Below are 25,056 nucleotides of genomic sequence, written 5' to 3' on the forward strand. Positions count from 1 at the left end.
CTCCCCCCGACGACAGGCAATACCATACATTTTACATGTGTTACAATATAGTCTAGGTACAATACATGTGTGCGAATATCACTTTCTTGTTGCACAATAAACATTAGAATCCGAAGGTACATGCAACCTGGGCAGACAGATATTAGTGCTAACAATTTTCATTCCCCTCCCAGTGTTTCTTCTCTGGGTGTATCTACCTCTGTCCATCATTGATCAACTGGAAGTGAGTTGGATCTTCTTTATGTTGAAGATTTCCACTTCCATCAGAATACATCCTCATACAGCATTGTTGTTGAAGTGTACAGTGATCTTCTGGTTCTGCTCATTTCACTCAGCATCAGTTGATTTAAGTCTCTCCAGGCCTCTCTATATTCCTCCTGCTGGTCATTTCTTACCGAGCAATAATATTCCATAACCTTCATATACCACAATTTACCCAACCATTCTCCAACTGATGGACATCCATTCATCCTCCAGTTTCTAGCTACAACAAAAAGAGCTGCCACAAACATTTTGGCACATATATGTCTCTTTCCGCTCTTTAGTATTTCTTTGGGATATAATCCCAGTAGTAGCGCTGCTGGGTCAAAGGGTATGCACAGTTTGATAACTTTTTGGGCATAATTCCAGATTGCTCTCCAGAATGGCTGGATTCTTTCACAACTCCACCAGCAATGTATTAGTGTCCCAGTTTCCCCACATCCCCTCCAACATTTGTCATTATTTGTTCCTGTCATCTTAGCCAATCTGACAGGTGTGTAGTGGTATCTCAGAGTGGTCTTAATTTGCATTTCTCTGATCAGTAGTGATTTGGAACACTCTTTCATGTGAGTGGATATAGTTTCAATTTCTTCCTCTGAGAATTGTCTGTTCATATCCTTTGACCATTTATCAATTGGAGAATGGTTCGGTTTCTTATAAATTTGGGTCAGTTCTCTATATATTTTGGAGATGAGACCTTTGTCAGAACCTTTGTTTTTAAAAATATTTTCCCAATTTGTTATTTCCCTTCTAATCTTGTTTGCATTAGTATTATTTGTACAGAAACTTTTTAGTTTGATGTAATCAAAATCTTCTATTTTGTGATCAATAATGATCTCTAGTTCTCCTCTGGTCATAAATTCCTTCCTCCTCCACAAGTCTGAGAGGTAGATTATCCTCTGTTCCTCCAATCTATTTATTATCTCCCTCTTTATGCCTAAATCATGGACCCATTTTGATCTTATCTTGGTATATGGTGTTAAGTGTGGATCCATATCTAATTTCTGCCATACTAATTTCCAGTTTTCCCAACAGTTTTTTCCGAATAATGAATTTTTATCCCTAATGTTGGAATCTTTGGGTTTGTCAAAGATTAGATTGCTATAGATGTACCCTTTTTTGTCCTTTGTATCTAATCTGTTCCACTGATCTACCGGTCTATTTTGTAGCCAATACCAAATGGTTTTGGTGACTGCTGCTATATAATATAGCTTTAGATCAGGTACACTTAGACCACCTTCCTCTGAGTTTTTTTTCATTAGTTCCCTTGCAATTCTTGACCTTTTATTCTTCCATATGAATTTTGTTGTTATTTTTTCTAGGTCATTAAAATAGTTTCTTGGGAGTCTGATTGGTATAGCACTAAATAAATAGATTAGTTTGGGGAGTATTGTCATCTTTATTATATTCGCTCGGCCTATCCAAGAGCACTGAATGTCTTTCCAATTATTTAAATCTGATTTTATTTTTGTGGCAAGTGTTTTGTAATTTTTCTCATATAATTCCTGACTTTTCTTTGGTAGATGGATTCCCAAATATTTTATACTCTCAACATTTGTTTGGAATGGAATTTCTCTTTGTATCTCTTGCTGTTGCATTTTGTTAGTGATATATAAAAATGCCGAGGATTTATGTGGATTTATTTTGTATCCTGCCACTTTGCTGAAATTTTGAATTATTTCTAGTAGCTTTTTAGCAGAGTCTTTGGGGTTATCTAAGTATACCATCATGTCATCTGCAAAAAGTGATAGTTTGATTTCCTCATTTCCTACTCTAATTCCTTGAATCTCTTTCTCGGCTCTTATTGCCGAGGCTAGCGTTTCTAGTACTATATTGAATAGTAATGGTGATAGTGGGCAACCTTGTTTCACTCCTGATCTTACAGGGAAAGGTTGCAGTTTATTTCTATTGCATATTATGCTTACTGACGGTCTTAAATATATACTCCTGATTATTCTAAGGAATAATCCATTTATTCCTATACTCTCAAGAGTTTTTAGTAGGAATGGATGTTGGATTTTGTCAAATGCTTTTTCTGCATCTATTGAGATGATCATATGGTTCTTATTAATTTGATTATTAATATGGTCAATTATATTAATAGTTTTCCTAATATTAAACCAGCCCTGCATTCCTGGAATAAATCCTACTTGATCATAGTGTATTATCTTGGAGATGATTTTCTGAAGTCTTTTTGCTAATATCTTATTTAAGATTTTAGCATCAATATTCATTAAGGAGATTGGTCTATAATTTTCTTTCTCAGTTTTCGATCTACCAGGTTTAGGTATCAGTACCATGTCTGTGTCATAAAAGGAGTTTGGTAGGACTCCTTCATCCCCTATTTTTTCAAATAATTTATATAACATTGGGGCTAATTGTTCTTTAAATGTTTGGTAGAATTCGCATGTGAATCCATCTGGCCTTGGGGATTTTTTCCTGGGGAGTTGATTAATAGCTTGTTCTATTTCTTTTTCTGAAATGGGACTATTTAAGCAATTTATCTCCTCCTCTGTTAATCTAGGGAGCCTATATTTTTGGAGAAAGTCATCCATTTCACTTAAGTTATCAAATTTATTGGCATAAAGTTGGGCAAAGTAACTCCTTATTATTTCTCTAATTTCCTCTTCATTGGTGGAAAGATCCCCCTTTTCATTTGTAAGACTATCAATTTGATTTTCCTCTTTCTTTTTTTTGATCAAATTTACCAAAGGTTTATCTATTTTATTGGCTTTTTCATAAAACCAACTCTTGGTTTTATTTATTAATTCAATAGTTTTTTTACTTTCAATTTTATTGATTTCTCCTTTTAATTTTTGTATTTCGAGTTTAATTTTTGGTTGGGGGGGGAATGAATCTTGACTCAATCTCTCGAAGTTCTCCTTGGCCCTCTCCCAAAGTTCTCTGAAGTTCTCTCTTGAAGTTATATCAGTATTTGTTGTAGGATTGAATCAATGCTAACCTAGATTTAACCATTGTCTCCTCAATTCCACTCAGTCCCTTGTTTCAAGTTCTAGCCTATAACATCTCCTTGTAGGGTCAGATCAATCATACTGAACCATGCTAAATTAGATAATTATTGTCTATTCATTTCAGTGACTTAGCATCTTCTTAGAATCCTAACAATTTTCTATTGGGTTGATTTTAATTTGTTTACTTAGGTTTATTGTTTTTGATCTGGAAGAAATCTTCCAGGCCCAATTCTAGTATTTTCTTCTTGATGAAAATGATACCCAGAAAATGAAGTGATTTACTTAAGATTACCTGTAAACTACAAAATCCAGATTTGAATTCATGTCCTTTTGTAATGCTGGAGAAACTGAGCAAGACAGAGATTAGAGAGTATTTATTAAATGGAGAGATTTACTGGGACCAATGGATCCATGGTTGGTCCCAGGGCTGAATGAATGAGACTATTGTCTCAAAGAATCCAGCACTGAATATGGGATACAGCATTCTTTCATGGGGTGACAAGAATAGTGACATAATGGGGAAGATACCTGGATAGGGATGACCTAGATCATCCCTGATGGGGGGAGGCACCAAGGAGGTACTGGAGAGGTTCCAGATATTCTAATGATGTCTAAAATGGATAAAGACCTTTATCCCATCAAACATTAAGAGAGAATAAGGATAGCTTATTTTATATCTAAGATATAAAACTTTAATCCTAACATTAAGAGAGGATGGTTATAACCTGAGGCAGAATAACTGAATAGGACAATTAGGGAAACTGGGTCAGGACATTAAAAGAGAACTGAGGCACAACATTTGGAGTTCAATTCCAATTATCTTTCCACTGAACTACCCTGCCTACCATTTCTCCAAGGCAGAAATATGTTCTACAATACAAAATACTAAAGATTAAAATGACAGAAAATACTTGTTTTGGGGTTTTATATCCCTAATACCTGGCATAGTACCTTGAGTATGAGTATGGTAGGTACTTAATACATATTTGCTGAATTAAACTGAACACAGGAATGAATTAGTAAGCCAAATGGATTTATTAAAAATCTGTTAACATTCCACTTTTTGTGTGTGTGTGTGTGTGTGTGTGTGTGCATCATAATAGACAAGCACTTGAAAAGATGCAATTATATTTTTTGAATTTGCTCTGTGGCAAAAGGAGAACTATCTCTTTAAAAAGGTCTCCTTCTAGCTAGAAACTTGACAAATAATCCCAATAGACTAGGTTATAAGGAATTTTGGGAAAAGGTTCGTTTTGTTGTAGTTCAAGTGCTTGTAATGCTTATTTTTCTTTCTCTAAATGATCTGTAAAAAAACACAAAACAAGACAAAAAACCAAAAAAAACCCAAACAAAGAAACAAAACAAAAAACAAACAAAAAACTCTAAATTGCCCCTGTGATATTTACTGGGAGAGAACTGAAGAGCAAAGAGTGATTTCAGCTTTGTGTTATTTCTTCCCCTCCTGGATATAATCTTCCTTAGAAAAGCAGAGGTAACCAGGTCAAAGTATTCAGTCCACAAAAGAGGAAACTCTTATCATGAAACTATGCTTTGGAATAGAGGAAGATAAAAAATCGTTTCATTGGTTGCCTCCTGGGAGTTTGAACACTTTTTTGTAAGTCACTACAGTTAGTTTATCACAAAATATCCAAGTCAATAAGAAACTTAACTTTTCCTAAGAGTTCTTCAAGCAATGTTTAAATAACCCCTTGCTGAGAGTTTTACAATGATGACTCTCAGTAGTTGTAGGCAAATATGTGGCACAGTGAACTTGGGTGTGAGAGTTGAAATCAGTAAGACCTGAGTTCAAATCCAACCTCAGATTCTTACTTTGCTCTGTGACTTTGAGCAAAATATTTCTTTGCTTTAGTTTCCTTGTTTATAAAGTGGGAATGACAACTAAATTTATTTTATCAGATTATTGAGATGATCAAGTGAATTAGTTAGTGATGGGGTCAGTGTAGCAATCCAAAGGGCAAGGTGCAAGGCACATGTTAAGAATTCCCAATGATGTTCTCATTGCCAAAAAGTACCTTTATTTAGGAAAACACTGGGCAAAATGAAGAGGTAAAATAGACATCAGAAGTGGTAAATATGAAATAGATTCTGCAAAAACAAGAAGATATAGTTAACAAGGAAATAGGGTTTTGAGAATCAACAAGGGAAAAGACAAGTTCCCTAGTGGAAATCACAATTAATCATGAGAAAGAGAATCCACAGTGAGGTGGGGATGCATTTTGACTAGAGGGCTAAATCCATGGATTTTAGCAGACTAATTCAAAAGGGAGTTAAGAGAAGGAGATAGCACTATTTATAATGGGTTGAATCTTAAAGGGGCATAGCATCCTAAAAGATTTAGCTGTAAAAAGAAGACATGACACAGAGGGGAGGAGGTGAGATAGAAACAACTATAAGTCATAGCATGGAATAACCAGTGAAAGCAATTGAGCCAAGATGGTACAGCCAAGGACAGATTTATAGGGGAAATTTAACCTCAGGGGTTTGACCTAACTTGACTTTCTGATAAGAAACCATAAGTTGGAATTTCCAAAGACTTCCAGAGTGGGTGAGATTGTAAGGAAAAGTCTGGAACAAAAGATCTATTTAAGAACAAAAGGCTTACCTTAGATGGAGCAGATCCCATCTGTACCCTTCCCAGCATGCCTCCAAGAACATTACAATCCTATCAGTGCTTTAGACTATCTCTGCCAACCCCACCTAGTTACCCAGAACCTCATCAATTAACATAGCTGTAAAGATTTTTTTTAAACCCTAAATTGATATTCAAATATTATTATTCTTAATTGGTCATTGAAATGTTTTCCAATTCTGACACTGTGAAATTATTAAAATAATTGAGACTTTATGAAATCTAACATAGTGTTATCACATATTTAATAACAATAACTCTATACATTCTTTTAGATTTAAATCCTAATAGTTACTTTAGATTCCTGAGTATCTAGCTATCTACCTCTTTAAAAATCATTCTACTCAAGTTTTCTCTGAATTTTATTTGCAAATATATGGCCTAATTCATTTTTCTTAAAGAAATTTGCTTTTTGCAATACTTTCTCAAGTCAACTATACAACATCTGAGCACATCAGCCAAACACAAAGAGCAGACATGTTTCCCTCACACCAGACTACAGAAATAGACAGTAAAATTGACAGTGTGAGATCTCTGCTTTCTTTTAATTCAATTCAGCAAACTTTTATGAAGTAATTATTTTGTACAGAGCCCAAAGGGCCCAAAGGCAAAAATGAAGCACTCCTTGCTTTCAGGAGACTTATATTCAGATGACATATGTCTTGTTTATAATATATGTGTTAAAAACAAAATTCAAGAAATATATATTTGGAGTTGATATAGAAAATGCATAACTTAAAATAACACACTGCAGTTTGTAAACTATATCATCCCCAAGGAAGAGAGCCAAGTATTCTGTGTGAACAAACATGATTTGTATCATCTTTGCATAATTCATAGGAAGAAAAATTACCCAGAAAAAAAAAAAAAAAAGAAGAAATCTGTTTTGAAGTTGTTGTGGTTAGTTATGCAATTAATCCTCAAGATATGCTAGTTGTCTTAAAATATTTGAAGTGTTGTCATATGTAAATAAAGAGATAGGAGATGCTTTCCCATTGGTATTGGAGAGGCAATAAAACAGAATGAGGAGTTACAAGAAGGCAATTAGGGTAAATATTATGAAAATCTTTGTAACAAACACCAAGCTCCAAACAACATATGTATAATAGGTGCTTCATGTAGCTTTGTTGCTTTGAATCAAATTGGCTCAAAATGGAATGGTCCATCTCAGGAAAGAATAGGATTCTCCCCATGAAAGTATTCAAGAGAAGCCTGGAAAAAAAAAAAAAAATCATGGGGATGCTGATTGCAATAATTTCTATTCAGTTCCCTTCCAACTAAAATTTTGTGGAATGAAAATTCCATATTTTATTGTGATTTTCCATTATACAAAACACTCCTTTTCCATTAAATGTCTTCAAGAAAGAAAGCTCTTAACTAGATAAATCCATGAACTTAATTTTTTTTGATGATTGCCTTTCAACAAAATTGATTTTCTTTGCAATCTTCTGTATTTTGTTTCATGCATTTAAAAAAACAACAAGGTCAGAAGTTTGGGCTGCAAAAAGGTTGCATGAAGATTGAGGACATACTGACCATCAGCACTATTTCAGATCTAGAGAATTAAGATAATTGGTCAACATTTTGTTTGATGGTCTTAGTGGAGGAAAACAAAATGAGAAATCTCCAAGCCAGCACTCTGAAGGTCCAGATACTGTTCCCTCATCTGTTTCTTTGGAAGACAAATTTCAGATTTTATTAAAATAGACAATGTGTCCATGTTTTTGTTTAAGGATCCAAGGGAAATGCATTCATACAACATTATTCTAGTAGACTTCAGCATTAAGAAAAAAAATGCACACTGGCAAGTCATGCACTGAAGAGAACATGTCAGTTCTGAGAAAAATTGAAATATAATGAGAATAGCTGATATTCACTCAGCTCTTCTATGCTATCTTCCATCAAGTGTTTCACTTAACCTTGAACTCAATAGCCTAAGTAGTGGAATGCCTCCAGTCATTCTGATCTATATCTGGCCTCTAGACCTAGATGAGTCTAGAGGAGAAAGTGAGGCTGTTGACTTTGTACAACCCTCTCTCACTTAAATCCAGTTCACTTACATGTCATAACACCACCTCCCTGATGTCATGGTCCTCTTCAAGAAAAGGACAAATGGCCCACTTTTTAAAGATGAGCACACTGTATCGTGGAGACATTAAGAAATTTATCCAGGGTCACCTAGTAGTAAAAAATGGAGTTGGAATTTAAAACTCACTTTTTCCTCACTCCAGCATGAAGGTAATTTCCAATACATATTATTTCCAATACTATACAATGACTATAGCATAGAAATATAACCAGCATTTTTTGATACTCAGAATAAATCAACCAAAGAAACTCCTTTAAAGGATTTTTTAAAGCTCAAGGTAATGGGAGAGACTGTAGGGTTTACTATTAGGACTTTTCTAGAACATTTGCTGCATGAGGTTGGGAGGAGGAACAGATCTCTTAGTGTTGGGTGTATTCTGGCCATAGACACAAGAATGAAACATTACCTGTCTTTAAAGAACTTCTAATGGCTTGGGGTATAATCACTTCAGGAGGAAAAGAACTTCAGAAATGGAGGGGGGCAATGTGATGAAAAATTCTTATTGGGAGTCGATAACCCTTGGAGGGAAGCTTAGGGAATCAAAGAGGACCAAATAGATTCTGGATTCATGTGAACTCAGGAGATTCCGTTCTTTTTTTCCTGGGGATTCACTAAACACTAGACTCCTTTGGGTTTGGAAGAACACAGTATCCATATTGTGGCTAGTAAACCCTTAGGTGTGAAGCTTAGATGGAATGTAGAATGCTGAAATGGGAGTAATATGAAATAAGGCTAGAAAAGTAGTCTGTAACCAGCTCATGAAAGGCTTTTAATAACACTATCAAAATATGAATAAATCTTAATTAGTGACTCATTTCCCACTAATTAATAAGTATTTATTTTTGGGCACCCACTGGGCACCATCTATTCCACATAAACCTTATGAGCTACATTATATCAACAGGGTAATTTCAGTTCCATATTGCTATTACCTTGTAATTGAGAAGTCCATTGTTCACTTTTTAGTCAAAAGATAATTTACATTTTAAAAGTATTTTTATATTATATTTTTATATTGTGAATTTAATGATCAAGAACTTGAAAATACAAATAAGAAATTACATAAAAACAACTTTAAAGTTATTTAAATAAATGCACATATTCATAATTTTAAAAATTAATAAACTTTGCTCATTTTTGTCTACATTTTCTTTTGTTTTCTTCACTTCTTTACTAAGTATTAATTCTGTACTTATTTAATATCTTTGTGTCTTAATCCCTAAGACACATTTGCTAGTTCATAAACCTGACAAAACCTGTTTTGGAGGAAAGTTCCCATATTAGAAATCACATATTTGTAAAATTAAATAAATATGCTTTGCTATAGTTGCTTTATTATTTGGAAGGAGGAATATTTTAAGGAATCCTAGGTAGCTTTTAATCTTTCTCTATTTTTAAATTAGAAATTCAGCTTTTCCTATCATGATTTACTTTTTCCCTTGATGAACTATGATTTGTATTGATATGGGGGGAGGAAGATATCAGACAATGTTTTATTCTATCTTTACAAACAAGATATTAGGTATGGAACTCAGAATTTTAAAAAATGCACTTTGATAATCTGTATGAAATAGTATAGGTAGACTGTAAAAAACTTGTGAGAGAGTTATAATTAAAATCTTCCTTTGGAAAGTCAGTGGAAAATAATTAAATTTATTCCCATTTCTCTTTCTTTGCCATATTCTTTCTTGTGTTCTCTCTCCCTCTTCCTTTCCTTTCCCCTCTCTGTCCCCCTGTCTCCCCCCTTTCATTGTTTTAATGCAAAAAAAATTCTCTCAACTTTGTGATCTAAATCAAATAAGATAACATATATGGTAAGGGACTATAGAAATGCTAGATATTTTCAAAAGTGTGACTTTAGTTGTGAAAATCCTTTCCCTAACACTTGCCTCCTTTGTGTTGACAGAGAGCCACATCCTGGAGGATGTCAACAAGTGTATCATTGCTCTAAGAGACCAAGATATTGACAATTTAGACCGTGCAGCTGGAGCAATCAAAGGAAGGGCCGCTAGAGTTGCTCACATCGTTATGGGAGAAATGGACAGTTATGAGCCTGGGGCTTACACTGAAGGAGTGCTGAGGAAAGTTGGCTACCTTACCAACAATGGTAAGTCCCATGTTCTGTTATCAATAGATTTTCCTATCTCATTGTTATACACTATTCAATAACGATAGTCAATTTTATAATGATTTATAATGATATTGATCCAATATCAAAAGAAGAGACAATTACAGTTTATGCTATGTTTTCTGTTATAGATAATAGCTCCATCTGGTATGTGGTCACAGGATGAAGGTGTTTATAGAAATTAAACATCATCTTACTGTAGGATAAATTGGTTTCTATGGAATATCAATGATTATAACTTTTGAGTGACCAAGGACCTTAGAGGACAGTTAGCCTAATCCACTCAGTTTTTTTTCTTTTTGTTCTCCCTCCCTTCTTTTATGATCTTTTAGAATATATTATAGTTGTTAGAAAAGTATTCTATCCAATTAATTGGGAAAAAAAAAGGGGGGGGTGAAAATAAATGATTTAGTTATAGGCTGGCCTTGATCTTAATTAAGAGAAACAAAAAAACTAAGTCCCCATCTATGGGACTGATCAGAATGAACTGATCTTAGTGAGTGTAGAAATAAAGCTGATTATATTTTTGTTCTTCTTGCCTTTGATGCAAAGAACAAGTGACAACTGTTGCTATGCATTTTTCTCATTGCTTGTTTCTTAAAATCTTTTTTCCCCTAAACTAATGAAACCACCATGGAAACCAAAGGAAGTGGTAAATATAGGTGTTACATCTCCAAATGAGATGTTTTCATTTTGTTCCACAATCTATGTCCTCTTCTCTGATATATCATCTCCCCTCCCTTTGCCATTATTAGGGAAGGGCATGAGACTGCTTTTTGAGTCCTTCAAATTCCTAATTAAGAACAGTCTCCATTTCCTTCACTTACCTTTCTCACAGTGAAATCTACAATCTACCACCTTTATTAGTATCTCGATATGTGATGTGTTTCTTCCACTTAATTGTAACTCTTGGCTTATTAACATATATACCAAAAGTAAGTCCTTCATAAATGACTTTCTTGATATGGACCTGCTTCTTTTTATGTATGAATACTGCAGTGATTAAGAGATATAATAAAGTTGGGTTAAACACAGATAAAACATATATTGACTTTGAAAAGGATAGATTAACATTATGCTTTGTTGTATTTTTATTCATTTTGCTAAATATTCTTCAAACATATTTTAATATGGTTCAGACTGTCTAAAGGGGTGTTGCTGGTCTCAAGCAACTATTGTTTCTAGAGTCTGACACATCTGGTATGGAGGAGAAAGAACTGGCCTTAAAGTCAAGAATCATAACATTTGAGAGATGAAGGCCATCTCAGTAATCATTTAAGCTCCTTATAAATAAAAGGAATCTTAATTATGCAAGACATGTGAGGACATAGCTTCTATCTGAAGACATCCAAAGAGGAGGAGCTAATGACTTCTTATGGATGCCTATTCTAAATATGGATAACTTTAATCATTTACAAGTATTTTTTTTTTCCTTTTTTTTTTTCTTTTCTCTGGATACTGACATTAAGTTGCTCTTTTTTTTTTGGCTTTTTTATGATTATTTCCCTAAGCTTGATTCTTGCATGTTAATGACTATATGGTCCTGGGCAATAACCTTTCAATACTTCAGGCAACATACTAAGAAAGAATATGGGCTACACAAAAGTGGTCTATTTGAATTACGAAATATTCTCACAAGGAGTTATTTACTTTAGTGGAATAAAAGATTTGGCAAATACAAATCTCTTTGATGCTAGAATCCTAGACATTTCAAGTTGAGGGACCTTAGAAGCCATTTAGTTCAAACCTGCTATCTTATCCTATAGAGGTCTAGAATTATCTTTGCAAAACCCAGGGAAGTGATCATCCAACTTCTCCTTGACCCACTTCTAGGAACTTTAGAGGAGAGATCTGCATAGAGTTAAAATGGTTCACCAAAATGTCAAGATGAGAAAGGCTAGCACAGGAGGTCTTAGCCTGGGAGAGAAGTAAGGGATCGAGGAATTATTGGACAATACTACCTCTCTGGAAAGGTTCTCATTGCTTAATACCTTGGCTATTAAAGTCATCTCTGGTTAGTCTTTTGTCATACCGTGGATATCTTACAATCAGCCTGAGTCAGGATAAGCAAAAGTCTTTATTCTTGTTCTTTTGGGGTCACTGTCAGGGGATTAGATCTAGGAATCTCCACACCTCTTTCCTCTCTCTCTCTCTACTGCCCCAAAATGATCCTCCTCCTCCTCCTACTCCACCCACTGATCTCTCCTCCCTTCTCTCACCACACCCACAGATCTAGCCAGCATAGAGTTAAGTAGGGTCATTCTCCAAATTTGTTAATAGAGAATTGTCCAATTGATAATTAGTCCTAAGTGCTAGATTACCTTGCATCTAGGTCAAGTACATCCTCTCAGTTCTAGTCCTTTACAATCTTTCTGCCTCAAGTCTTTCTCTACTCTAATCCATCCATCATTCAGCTCTCAAAGTGATCTTTTAAAAATGTAAGTATGACCATTGCAATCCCTTTTTTCAAATTAAAAGTCTCATACTTCCCCAATCCACACATAGACACTCTCACACACACACAAACTTTTTGACCTGAAAAAATTCATTAAGGATTTTATCTGACATGTTGTCTCATTCTATTTATGAAGAAACTGCTATACCTTGTGAATTAGGCAAAAGCAGGATGGAAAAAGAACATTCTCTACTTGTGTGTAATTGCATGTTGTCTCTGTCATTTGATTCTGAATTTCTTGAGAGCAGAGACTATATTTTGCTTTTCTTTGTATCCCTAGCACTTAGCCTAGTCTGTGACATCCTATATGTACTTAATAAATGCTATTTGGTTGGCAGAATGATTGTGTAACTGAGGTGCACTCTTCCAAAAATTGAAGGAGCATAATCTTGGGCCAGAGAACAGAACTTTTAAAATTCAACATGTATCCCCAAATCTCTGATTTTTACATAGAGGCTACTAGCATTTTAAGTTTCATTATGAGATGTTAGTATTGAATTTCTTATAAATCCCTATCATGTAGGCTTGTAACTGGATATATGGATACAAGAAACTAAATAATACAAATAAATTAAATTATATATAATATATATGTATATGGGAAGCATATTTTCCTTCTAATCATATAGTCTTCAGTATGCTTTAGATTGCTGTTTCAAAAGATTTATTTATCATTTATGTATGGAACCTAATTTAAAATAAATGAAAAAGAAATGAATTTGAAATATTAATTTTGCAAAGTCAAGTTACCAAGACTGTATTAAGCACTTACTCAGTGCCATGCTCTGTGCTGAACGCTGAGAATAGAAAAGAAGCAAAACAAAGATAATCCCTGCTCTTAGGGGGTTTATATTCTATAAAGGGAAGACAACACATCAAAAGGAAGTTGAAGATCTAAGTAGAAAATGGGCAGAAGAGTGAATCTGCATAAATACATTGTAGAAAATGAAATCTAGTAAATCAAGAGTGTAGACCAAAGGAGAATGAAGGTGAGCCAAAGCTAGGCTAGGCCCTTCATTAATATGGAGGTTCTGCTGGGTTGTGGGGAATCTTCCAGGGTGTGTAAGTACTAGGGAAAAGAAGCAAATATTTATTAAATTCTTATTACTTGTCAGCCACTGAATTAAAAGAGAAAGGTAAAAATATATGCAAAACCCAAAACAAACCCTGCCTTTAAAGAGCTTACATTCTAAATTAAAAATAATAATAATAATACTAATACTAACATTGATAAAGAAATTAAAAGTGTGTGTGGAGGGGTAAGAGAGTAGGGAAGATGAAGGTACCTGGCTATTCTGGAGTAAGACCAAAAGAGGCATGAAGAAACATTGGTCTGAGTACCTCCACAAAATAGAGACCCCAAGCATTTCTAAGAAGAGACAGGAGTGGTCCAATTGATGGATGTTCTAGGGTCAGAAATATTTAGGATTACTTGGATATTTTAGGAAAAAGAGAAGCTAAGTGGCTAAACAAAGGTATAGGATGAGATAGTAGCAGAGGGCAAGGTTATTAAGTATAGAAAGTTTAGAGAATTTAGTGCCAGAAGGAGAAAGTCCTGAAGAAGAGGTGGCACTATGTAAAGTTCTGTTGTGCTCAATTGTAATCCTTCTCTGGGAGGATGTTTCTTTTCTGTATAATCTTTTCCTCTGTGAGCAGGTTTCTTGGGAGGCTTCTGGAGCCTTCCCCTCCAAAAGTGTGGGATTGCTGGACTTGGGAATCCACAGGACATCTTCTCTTTGACTCAATTCAGAACTGCCTCCTTGCCCGACTGCCCTCCTCTTTTATCCTCCCAGAGAATGGGCTTGTGGGAACTCCTTCAACCAATGAACTTGCTCCTTTAAAGGTTGTGTAAACTCCTTTTCAGAACTCCTTTTAAAGGTGTGAACTAAAGATGTGAACTAGAGAATTGTTAAGTACTGATTTAGCACTTAGTAAGAACCTAACATCGATATCTTTATGAATAAGAAGTCTTTTGGGGAATGATGGAGAGGGGATATTCTAAAGTGACAAGAATGTTGGGAGATGGTGCAGAAAAATCAGGAATAGGACTCAGAAAAGAATGAAGTGGCCAATGGGGATGATATCCATCCTTCCTTGAAATGGAGGTTCTGTTGTTGCAAATAAAATGCCCAAAGACAGAGCTCTGATTATGATTAATCAATTTATTCTCTAGGCTAAGCATAACCAATAAATTGAGGTCCTTGGTCTCTCAGTTATGAGAGAGAGAGAGCATCCCATGATTCTTTAAATTCAGGTGTGTGGCAACTAAGTGGCATAGGAAATAGAATACAGATCCTAAAGTTGGCAGGACCTGAGTTCAAATCTGGTCTCATACACAACATTTACTAGTTGTGTAATCCTGGACAAATAACCTAATCCCAATTGCCTCACCAAAACAACAACAAATAAATAACTAAAACATTCAGTTATCTTATCATTGGGACCTCATCTGGAAAATGTAAAGCAACCATAATTGATGGATATTTAAATGAATGACATTTTAATGAGGTGGGCTAAATGTTCTCAAGTCTTCCCCTTTGCATTATCTTTTTTTTTTTTTTTTTTTTTGGGGGGGGGGCAGCTGAAGAAAGTAAGCTGGTCATGAGACTCAGATACATCTAGAAATGTTGACCAGAAAAACTATCTTGGCTTAGCCTCCACTTTGTACACTAGGTCACCCCTAAATTTGATGAAGGGAAAATCAAGGACAAAGGGATATGTCCCTAGGGAAAAACTTGCTTTATGCTGGATTCAGGTAGGCAGAAGCAAGGTGCTTTCTCCAAGCTAATAAATGAGTAGATCCTATGGGGTCCGGGATTTCTTACCTTATCCTATTATGCCCTTCTGAAAAACAAAACCAACCTTGATAAATAAGGAAATGAATGGATTGATAGAAAAACAATGATAATATATAATAAAATCCAACATTAAATTTCCTTACTGCTAAGAAATAAGTAATTAAAGAAGGAGGCCACAATCACAGAGGATTCACTTGAATGAGAAGTCATCTGGGCAGTGGTAGAGATAGAATTGTAAGAATCAGAAATGGGAAGAATTTTTTTTTTTCCTGGGGGTGGTAAAAAAAATTCAGTAGGGTCAGTTTAGTGTCTGTATATTAATATATGTGATTTAGTTATAAATAATGCTTTATTTTGGCAAAGGAATGTAATTAAATATGTATATAATTTTTCACTTCTGTATGTCTATTGTAGAACTTTTTCTTCTCTTTCAACTGTGCATCTTTGTATTTCTGTCTCTCTTTTTCCCACTGATATTTGTAAATGTTTCTATGCTGTACTAAACATTTTGAATAATCTTTAAATATATATATAGTCACAATGTGAGAGCACTACTTCCTTTCCTAATAACCCTGTGTTATTATTCCTTGAAAGTGATAGGCAATAACTTCATTAACTAATTTAAAACCTGTTCCCAATACCCATCAATAGCAATTGCCCTCAAATAAATTGATTATCTTAGGCCCTTTGATTGCTTCCACCCCTCACAAATCAAGCCTGCTGCTATTCATACCTAGGCTTGTTGTTTTCTGAGCACATACTTTCCTGAGCTAAACCCAGATGACTAAGTACAAAAGAGTTCTACAAGCTCCCTCCACAGGTCAGTCAGGAGTAAGATCAACAAATGCTGAAGGGAAATCCTCCACATTACTCAATCCTGTTTTGGATTTCCTGGCTGTGGAATTGTTTAGCCTAACATACAGCACAAAGTGTGTCAGTTAAATGGTGACAAGTGGCTGGAGCTGAGATCACCAGAGCCTGAAATGCCTCTGCCAGTAGTTCTTCTAGGTTGATGTTAATTGCTTCCAATGGGGTTAAGATTTGGGAAAAAAAGATGCCTCAGGTACAAGGCCTGAGGGATGGCCACAACTCACCTGCAAATTTGTGGTCCTGTTTTATGACAATTAGCTCCCACAGCTAGTTATTACAATGGGGAGCCTTGGTTTCAATTCCTTATTGTTGAAGCTTGTCAGAAGGCCAGTGTTGGGGGATGGAGAGGTCTTTTCTCTACTCAGTAATTTCACAAAACTTCCAGCAGTCTTGTGTGAGTTATGCCCTGAAATCCCCAATCTATAAACCCAGAATAAATTTTGCTTACTCTGTACAAGCAGTGACTTATTAGAAACTATCCCTATATAACATATGACTTTCTAAACTTGTCAGTTCAGTTTCGTGGTCAGATTCTTCCCTATTTGCAGTTTTAATAATACTTTTTTGTTGGTCTAGATTTCTAGCTTGTAAGAACATTAATTTCAATCTTTCTAAGAAACAGGTTCTTTTGAAATACAATAAATATAAACTCATTGAAGGGAATTCTAATCAAAGCATTAGATGAAAACATTAATTAGTTTGATCTTGAGAAAAGCTGATCAATTTGCATAGTCAAGTATTCCCTTATCTCTAAACCCCCCCTCCCCAGAGTGTTCCTCACTGATTAAAAAAATTCCAAATTTCTATAAATAAAAAAAGTATTTGTTGTTATCTTCTAATTCACACCATGGAGATAGTACTGACTAAATAAACACTGGTAGCAAAGGAAAAGGTAAATCATTTATTCAGGATTATCAAAACTGATGAATTTTCTTTTTACTAAGCTAAAAAGTTTGCATTTTATTTCAGTGTATAGTATTACAACTTGAAAGTCTTATCCCACTTTTCAAATATGAGTTACTGGTAAAGCACCAAGAAATGTTCTAATATGGAGACTGCATTATCTCTGTAAAATATACTTTGTGGTTTTGTGGATAATTAAAACCAACTGGCACTTATAGAAATCACAAAGAACCTTTTGGAAAATAACATCTCCAATTTTAATCAAACTTTAAGGCTCATTGACTCATTTTCAAAGTTTGGCAATCTGCCAATAGTAATCACAATTTTGGGCCAAATTACATTTTTGGAATCTTTGTTCCTAAACTCAGGTATGTCTCACGGGAAGTTCACATGATATGTGGGTCTCTCTAATGTGAGTCAAAATTAGTCACTTTATAATGTAACATTTCATTTCTCATTCTATTCCATATGGGGACATCTCTCAGACTTCAGACATTGTAACCATCAGAAAAGTACATTGCCCTTGATAGTTCATATTGTTACAAGACTATATGGCATGTTGCATAATAGTATGACTTCATTTGGAGTTCTTAGATCTAAGAGTGAATCTCAGTTTTAAAACAGTCCATCAGTTTGAACTAAGGTGAATCCCTTGAACTTGAACTTGGGACTTTCTAATTCCAAGTCTTTCTTGCCATTAGTATTACTACAAATAAGTGGGTTTTTTTTTTTTGTTTTTTTTTTTTTGTTTGTTGTTGTTTGTTTGTTTGTTTGTTTGTTTTTCTGTGAAGACTCTGAAAGTCAGCTGATTTTTTTGACCAAATGATAGTTGATGTACTATAAAGTCAATCACTTTTGGCCTTCAAATTTTCCTAGCTGGTAATACATGGAATGTGTCAAAATTCTTTCAAATGATCTGTGAAGTTGTTAGTGCTGGGATTTAAAAAAAAACAACAAAAAAACAATCATCAAACAAAACGTTTCTCATGAAGTGGTAATGTTAAAGGAGTTCTTAATTGAGAACATAAAGGCCTGAGTTTAAAATCTGGTTCTACCATTTTCTATCTGGGTAATCTTGGGCAAATTTCTTCATATTTGTTACTCAGCATCTTCTAATCTAACATGAAAGGTTGGTCTGTAAATTTCTTCCAGCTTTTGATCAGTCTATCTCCTGAAACTGAATTTTGCATAAATGACTAGGTGATCTTGAATGAGTCACTTGACTCAGGGGACTCGAGTTCCTCTTATATCAAATGCTATAATTAAACTAATTCAGGAGTTTTTAATCTTTTGCCTGTCATAGAAATGTTTAGCCATTTGATATTAAATACATAAAATAAAACATATAAAATTACAAAGAAAAGAATTATACTGAAATATGGATGTATGCATAGTATATATGCATATATATGTCCATGCATATATATACATTTTGTTTTATTTTTTTGAATTCACAGACTTCAGGTTAAGAACATTTGAAACACCTATTCTCTAAAGCACAGGTATCAAATATATAGGTCATGATACTCAACATTGCAAATTAAAATTCAATTTCGGGGCAGCTGGGGATAGAGCACTAGCCCTGAATTCAGGAGGACCAGAGTTCAAGTCTGGTCTCAGACACTTAACACTTCCTAGCTGTGTGAACCTGGGCAAGTCACTTAACTTCAGCCTGGGGGAGAGGGGAATTCAATCGGAAAATATTTAACAAAATAAATAAAAAAATACAATAGAACATATATAGTTTTCTAAATCATAAGGAATCACTAGGGTCTTGGGAGAGAGTTAATTTTATTAAAAAAAATAAGTATTTAACATGGGGAGAGAAGGACTAGATGTCCATAATAGCTAACTATAAGTATTTCAAGGGCTTTCATATGGAAAATGGATTAGTCTTGTTTTCCTTGGCCCTGGAAAACAGAATTTGGGGGATTGTGTTGAAGGTAATGGGAATGGATTTGGGTTTCATATAAACTCTATAATTGGAGCAGTATTAAAATGGTGTGGACTGTGCTCACAGGCAGTAGGATTTCCTTCATTGGAAACTCTCAAGAAGGAGCTGGACAACCACTTGGCAGCTATAAAGAAATGGGGTTTCCTACATAGATTTGAATAGAAGCTGTCTGAAGGCTTTTCCAAATTTAATATTTTGTAATTCCATGAGAGAAAGAACAACAGTTCTTTCCAAAATAGTTATTTCTTCCTTCTCCCCTTAAATTCCATTAGCCTTGGTCCAGGTGGTATATATGTCTGACCAGGTGAGTATAGGTTTGGGGACGAAAGAGGGGTGGGGCGGAGGGAGGGGAGAGGATAGAGATCCCCTAGCACATCCCTGATCCTGCTGATGCCCAACGGTTTCTACCCCTCCCCATTCTTTTCTTCAAGAGATAGATGGCTTCATTCAAGGATTCTTAACTAGGTCTAAAGATGAAGAGCATCATTTTGTCTCTAATGACTAGTATTCAGTTCATATTTAGCTCAATGTTCTTATAGTATTCCTTTTGTGGAGGAATGAGACTTAGTCCTCCATCTTTTCTTATCTCATTCAGTATGACATTTATCCTCCAAGAAAATGAAAAAAAAAAATTCCCTAGCTACATCCAAAAACATTTTAGACATGTTTATCAATCTATAAAATTAGATTATTGCCCAGCAGGGGAATTTCTCTGCCATTATGTCTGGAAAGCTAAATAGAAAAATAGTTATATCAAGACTACCAGTCAAACTTTCAGCTTTGGACCTTTGATGGACTGGGCCCTTCTCCCCAACAGTTTCTCTTTATATGCAATTCCCTTAGGAAAATCAACAGGAATTAAAAAAAAAAATAGTATATTTTACTTCTGCTTCAACATTTCTGAGTAGAGATCATGGAAATTCTGGTTACTATAGTCTACCTCTGCCAAGGGAGGGGAAAGGGGACTTTGCAAGGTTCTTCCAGTGTGAAAAAGTTTACAAGTGCGAGGTCATTTCCAAATGCTAGAATTATGGGTAGCTTCCTTTTGTGACTTAGTAGAGTGAAGCTTTGAATTAATAAATAAATAAATAGATTTTATGTGCAGAGCACTATATTGGTCTTTGGGACAAATTCCAAGTTGAATTAACATACAGTCTCAGTGTTCATGGAGCTTCCATTCTAGGAAATATGCTATCTCTGCACACACCCATAAAAACAAAACAAAACCTACCAAAAACAAACAAAAAAATCCACCTATACTCAGAATAGCAAAGTCTGGCAAGTGGAATGGAATCATATTGTGGAAAGTCTTGAATCAGCTTAAGAAGTTTATACTTTAATTCTTTAAATAATAGGGAAGCATTTAAATATTCTGAGCAGTGGGAAGATGATGATCTATGGAAAAGGTAGATTACTCTGTCAATTATATCAAAAAAGGATTAATAAGGGGGTGGGGTAGAGGAGAATAGCAAGTCACATTAGGATTTTAGCTAGACAACAATGATAGTTGGTAGCAGAATTGTAATGGGAAGCACAGAAAAACATGAACTAATGATATTGAGATTGAAATGGTAGAATTTGGTAACTTCTTGAATGTTACTCCTGCCTCATTTCCTACATTCAATGATAATTCCCTAGGTTTCAAACATGGAAAAGTAAGTGTAGATCCCTCACTGAAAAATGAAAGAAGAACATATTGGTAAATTACAGAATTAAATGATTGCTAAATATATATTAAAAATGTATGTGTCAGACTCCATACCGTGCTAGAGATACAAAGAAAAAGCAAGATAGCTCTTTCCCTAAAAGAGCTTGTGATCAAACCAGGTAACAGTGTATTTATAAGTACTTAAACAAATGATACAGAAAAAGTTAACAGAAAGTAACCTTAGAAACAAATGAGATCATATGTATAAAGTGCATTGCAAACCTTAATGTATTATATAAAAGCTAGCTATTTTTATAGGGCAGGAAGCAATAGCAGAAATGCCAGTGAGGTAGGAACTGGGAAAGGATACTGACAGAACATGGTTTAGTCATAAAGAGTTTAGGGTAGGGTAAGAAGACCTTCATAGTTTAGACTGATTCTCACATTGAGGTGATGAGATTAATTTATTTCAGTTTCATTGAACTGGTGAGACATCAAGCTGAGATACCTTATATGTTTTTGTGCTTTGAAAATTCTCTGGCATTACTCTGAGAGTGTCATTCAATGACTCTTCAGAGGGCACTTTCAACTGAATGGTGAGTAAATTACCCAGATTACAGAATTTTAAGAGGAGAATAGGTAATAAAAAAGCAGAGACATTTGTCACTTAGACCAGTTTTCCAAGAAATTTTGTCTTGTGACATATGGATTTTAATTTTCTATGACTTACTTCCACATTATTAGGTAATGAGTGTCAAAAAAAAAGTTATCTATAGGACAGACAATCTATTGATAGATAGAAATAAGAAGGCCTAGGAGAACAGTTTTAAAGAACGAGATTGGAAATATTGTATTTCTCTCCCCTTCAAGTTCAGGAGCAGAAATTGACTCATGAAATAATAAATTTTCAACAAGTCTTTAGGGGTAGAATCCCAGAGGTATTTGGAGTAAGTCAGTGGAGTCTGTGGGGGAATAAAAAGGACTACTTCTGCTTTTTGCCTTGGCATCCCAGGACAAAGCCCTATTTCTGTAATACTATTTACCACCCTAATTAAAAGAAAGAGAGAGAGAGAGAGAGAGAGAGAGAGAGAGAGAGAGAGAGAGAGAGAGAGAGAGAGAGAAAGAGAGTGTATGTGTGTTTGTGTGTGTGTGTGACATATTAGTTAGAATGCTCTTGGAATAAGAAAGACCTGAATTCACATTTTGCCATTGACAATCCTGGCATTGACTCGCTGTGCGAATGTGGACAAGTTGTGATCTCTGTGTGTCAACTCCTTAATATGAAAAAAAATGAAGATGGTAGCACAATGATAGTACAAATTATATGATAATGGAAGTACAAACAATAGAAACTGGACAAGGTAGATTAAGTCCCTTGTAATCTTTAAATTGCAAAGCAAATGTCAATCATTGCATGGCCACATATCTTCTCTTCCCTCCCAATCATCATTTAAAAATGTAGCATCACAATGTAAGTATTTTTATGCAATCTCTCTTTTACTGCATGAGTAATCATGTAGTAACTTTGAAATTTAAATATGTTCCTGCATTTGTCTGCTATTTAATTTTACTATCTGCCAAAATTCCCAGTAGTTAAAACTAAGTGAACAATTTATATTATGACATTTCGATGCTGATACAGTGAAAAGGAAAATGTGTGTGTGTGTGTGTGTGTGTGTGTTAATATATATTATAAACATTGCCTTCAATATTTCTTCCAGATTTCAGATAGTTTTTAAGACCCATTTTCATTGTTGTTTATAATGATTTAAGAAGGACCATGTCTATTTCTGTAACACTTTGCCTATGGGACTTTTATATTGCTTGGAAGAAAAGTTCCCTGTGATAAATACTAGTGTAACTGCTTAGGATAGAAGTTTCAAGATTTTAAGTGTTCTTTTGCCACCCAAGAACCTAATCTATTATTCTCCCTATTTATATCTCTATCTGCAGAGCTGAGTTTATCTATTATATGTTTATATATTACTTCCCCCCCTACTTTTTAATTAATTTTTTTTCTAATTACATTCAAACACAATTAATGTTTGACATTTGTTATTTGAAAGATTTTAGATTCAATTTTTTTCTCTCTCCCTTCCAGTTCTTCTTACTTCCCATGAATGTAAGTAACCTGAAATAAATTATACATGCATCACTTGTTTGGGGGAGTAGGATATTTGTTTCATCTCCCCCAATAGATTAGAACTCCTTTAGGCAGGATTCACCTTTGCTTATTCACTCTCCAAAAATTATCCCTGCACTACTACTCAAGTTTCCATATATTGGTCTATTGCTTCAGAAACTATCTCCATTGTTTTATCTGAGATTTTTCTATATCTGATTCCCTCTTGTGCCTTATCACTTACTACCTTGTATTTGGCCTTTTTCACTATTATCCATCCCTTATCGTCTTTCTTCAGACCAAAGATAGCTCCTTGAGATCAGAGAACAGTGATTTTTTTATGTCCATTTTACCAAAGTCTACCATAAACACACACACACACACACACACACACACACACACACACATAATGCTTCATGAAAGATTGGCTTATAGTGATTTGTATTGATTCTTTTATTATCAGTATTATTAGTGCACCTGGTACAATCTTTCAAAATCATCATCATTCAGAAAACAGTGATTGGCATTAGCAGGGTACCACATCTTCCTTCCACTTTGATTTTGATAACAATTGAGGTCCTCTGGTTTTCTATTAATTTACTACAATCTCAGAGGGGTAACTACAATCCTGACAGCTTAAGTGACTCGCATCAAAAGCAGAATTTGAAGCCAAATCTTTTTGAGGAATCATTTCTAGTGGCCTTATCTTTTCCATGATGTTGCCCTTCCATTGGAATAGAGAAGCACTTGATATTCTCTGATAGTCTTCCTTTTGTGTGTGTGTACATTTTTACCATTCTCTTTCTCATTTCTAACACTGGCAATTTGATTTTCCTTTATCTTTTTATTGATTATATTTGCTAATGGCTTTTTGATTTTATTGGTCTTTAAAATATTCATTGTTTTATTAACCAATTCAATCATTTATTTTTATTTTATTTTATTGATTTCTTCTTTTTGTGATTCAAGCTTTATGCTTGCTTTTTTATTATAACTTTTTTATTTACAAGATATATTCATGGGTAATTTTTCAGCATTGACAATTGCAAAACCTTTTGTTCCAATTTTCCCCTCCTTCCCACCCCCTCCCCCAGATGGCAGGTAGACCAATACATGTTAAATATATTAAAGTATATGTTAAATACAATATATATATATATTGTATTTATATGTATATTGTATATATATATATACATGTCCCAACAGTTATTTTGCTGCACAAGAAGAATCAGACTTTGAAATAGTATACAATTAGCCTGTGAAGGAAATATGCTTGCTTTTCTTATGGTGATAATTTGACTTTCTAACTTCTTAACTATAAACTTAACTCACTAATGTTCTGTTTCTCTTGTTTATTAATTTGTGTTAAGCAATATGAAACTGTCCCTAAGAGTTCCCTTAGCTGTAGCCTAGTTTTTATATGTTCTAATTATGTTGCTGGTATTTTTTTAAGTGGGTATTATTCTGATAAATTATGCCTTATTAATGTCCATATTAGATAAATACCTTTTGTTTATATGTACTGTGACAATTTGATAGTCTTAGTATTTATGATTTCTTAGTGTAGTGTTTAAATTTTCTACCTTCCTCTATTGAATGATAAATTAATCCTCCTGGACCTAGAATATGAAACTCTTTAAAATATTCTACATATATTTTAAAGGTATGTTTTGACTTTAACTATGTGCTGTGGATAGGGTGCTAGACCAATAATCAGGAAGACCTGAATTCAAATCTTGTTTCTAACTCTGTGTGACTCTAGGCATTCTCAGCTTCATTTTCCTCATCTATAAAATGGGAAATAACACCACTTTTGAAGGGTTGTTGAGGGATATGATATATTAAAGAAGTTTGTGAACCTTAAAACTCTAAATAAATAGTAATTATTTTCTACATATATAACTATTTTATCTATAATAACAATTGTTTTTGTTGTTTGTTATAAAAGAGGACCATGACATCTGTGATACCATGACATACAAATGGATTGAATTTAAGTGAGGGAGGGCTGTACGATGTTACCAGCTTAATTTTCTCCTCCAGAGCCATCTGGGGTCAGTGGCCAGATATATAGATCAGGATGACTGGAGATGGCTCTGGGTGTTGTGACAGACCTTGGCTTAGGTCTTGATTTAAGGCAATCTTCACTCAGAGTAGGTAAATAAGGCAGAGTATGGGCTTTTTAACTAGTCCCTTCCAAAAAAAA

General features: G+C 34.5%; 1 protein-coding gene across 3 annotated transcripts in view; it reads left to right on the forward strand.

Annotated features, from left to right (window-relative positions):
• Window positions 1-25,056, forward strand: part of CTNNA3 (catenin alpha 3) — a 2,038,107-nt gene that overhangs the window by 1,461,355 nt on the left and 551,696 nt on the right. For all 3 annotated transcript variants that reach the window (XM_074296610.1, XM_074296611.1, XM_074296612.1), the window contains one exon: window positions 9,879-10,079. In XM_074296610.1, the coding sequence (XP_074152711.1) occupies window positions 9,879-10,079 (201 nt within the window). The remainder of the gene's footprint in view (window positions 1-9,878; window positions 10,080-25,056) is intronic.

The sequence above is a fragment of the Sminthopsis crassicaudata genome, chromosome 2, assembly GCF_048593235.1.
Source record: "Sminthopsis crassicaudata isolate SCR6 chromosome 2, ASM4859323v1, whole genome shotgun sequence".
NCBI lineage: Eukaryota > Metazoa > Chordata > Mammalia > Dasyuromorphia > Dasyuridae > Sminthopsis > Sminthopsis crassicaudata.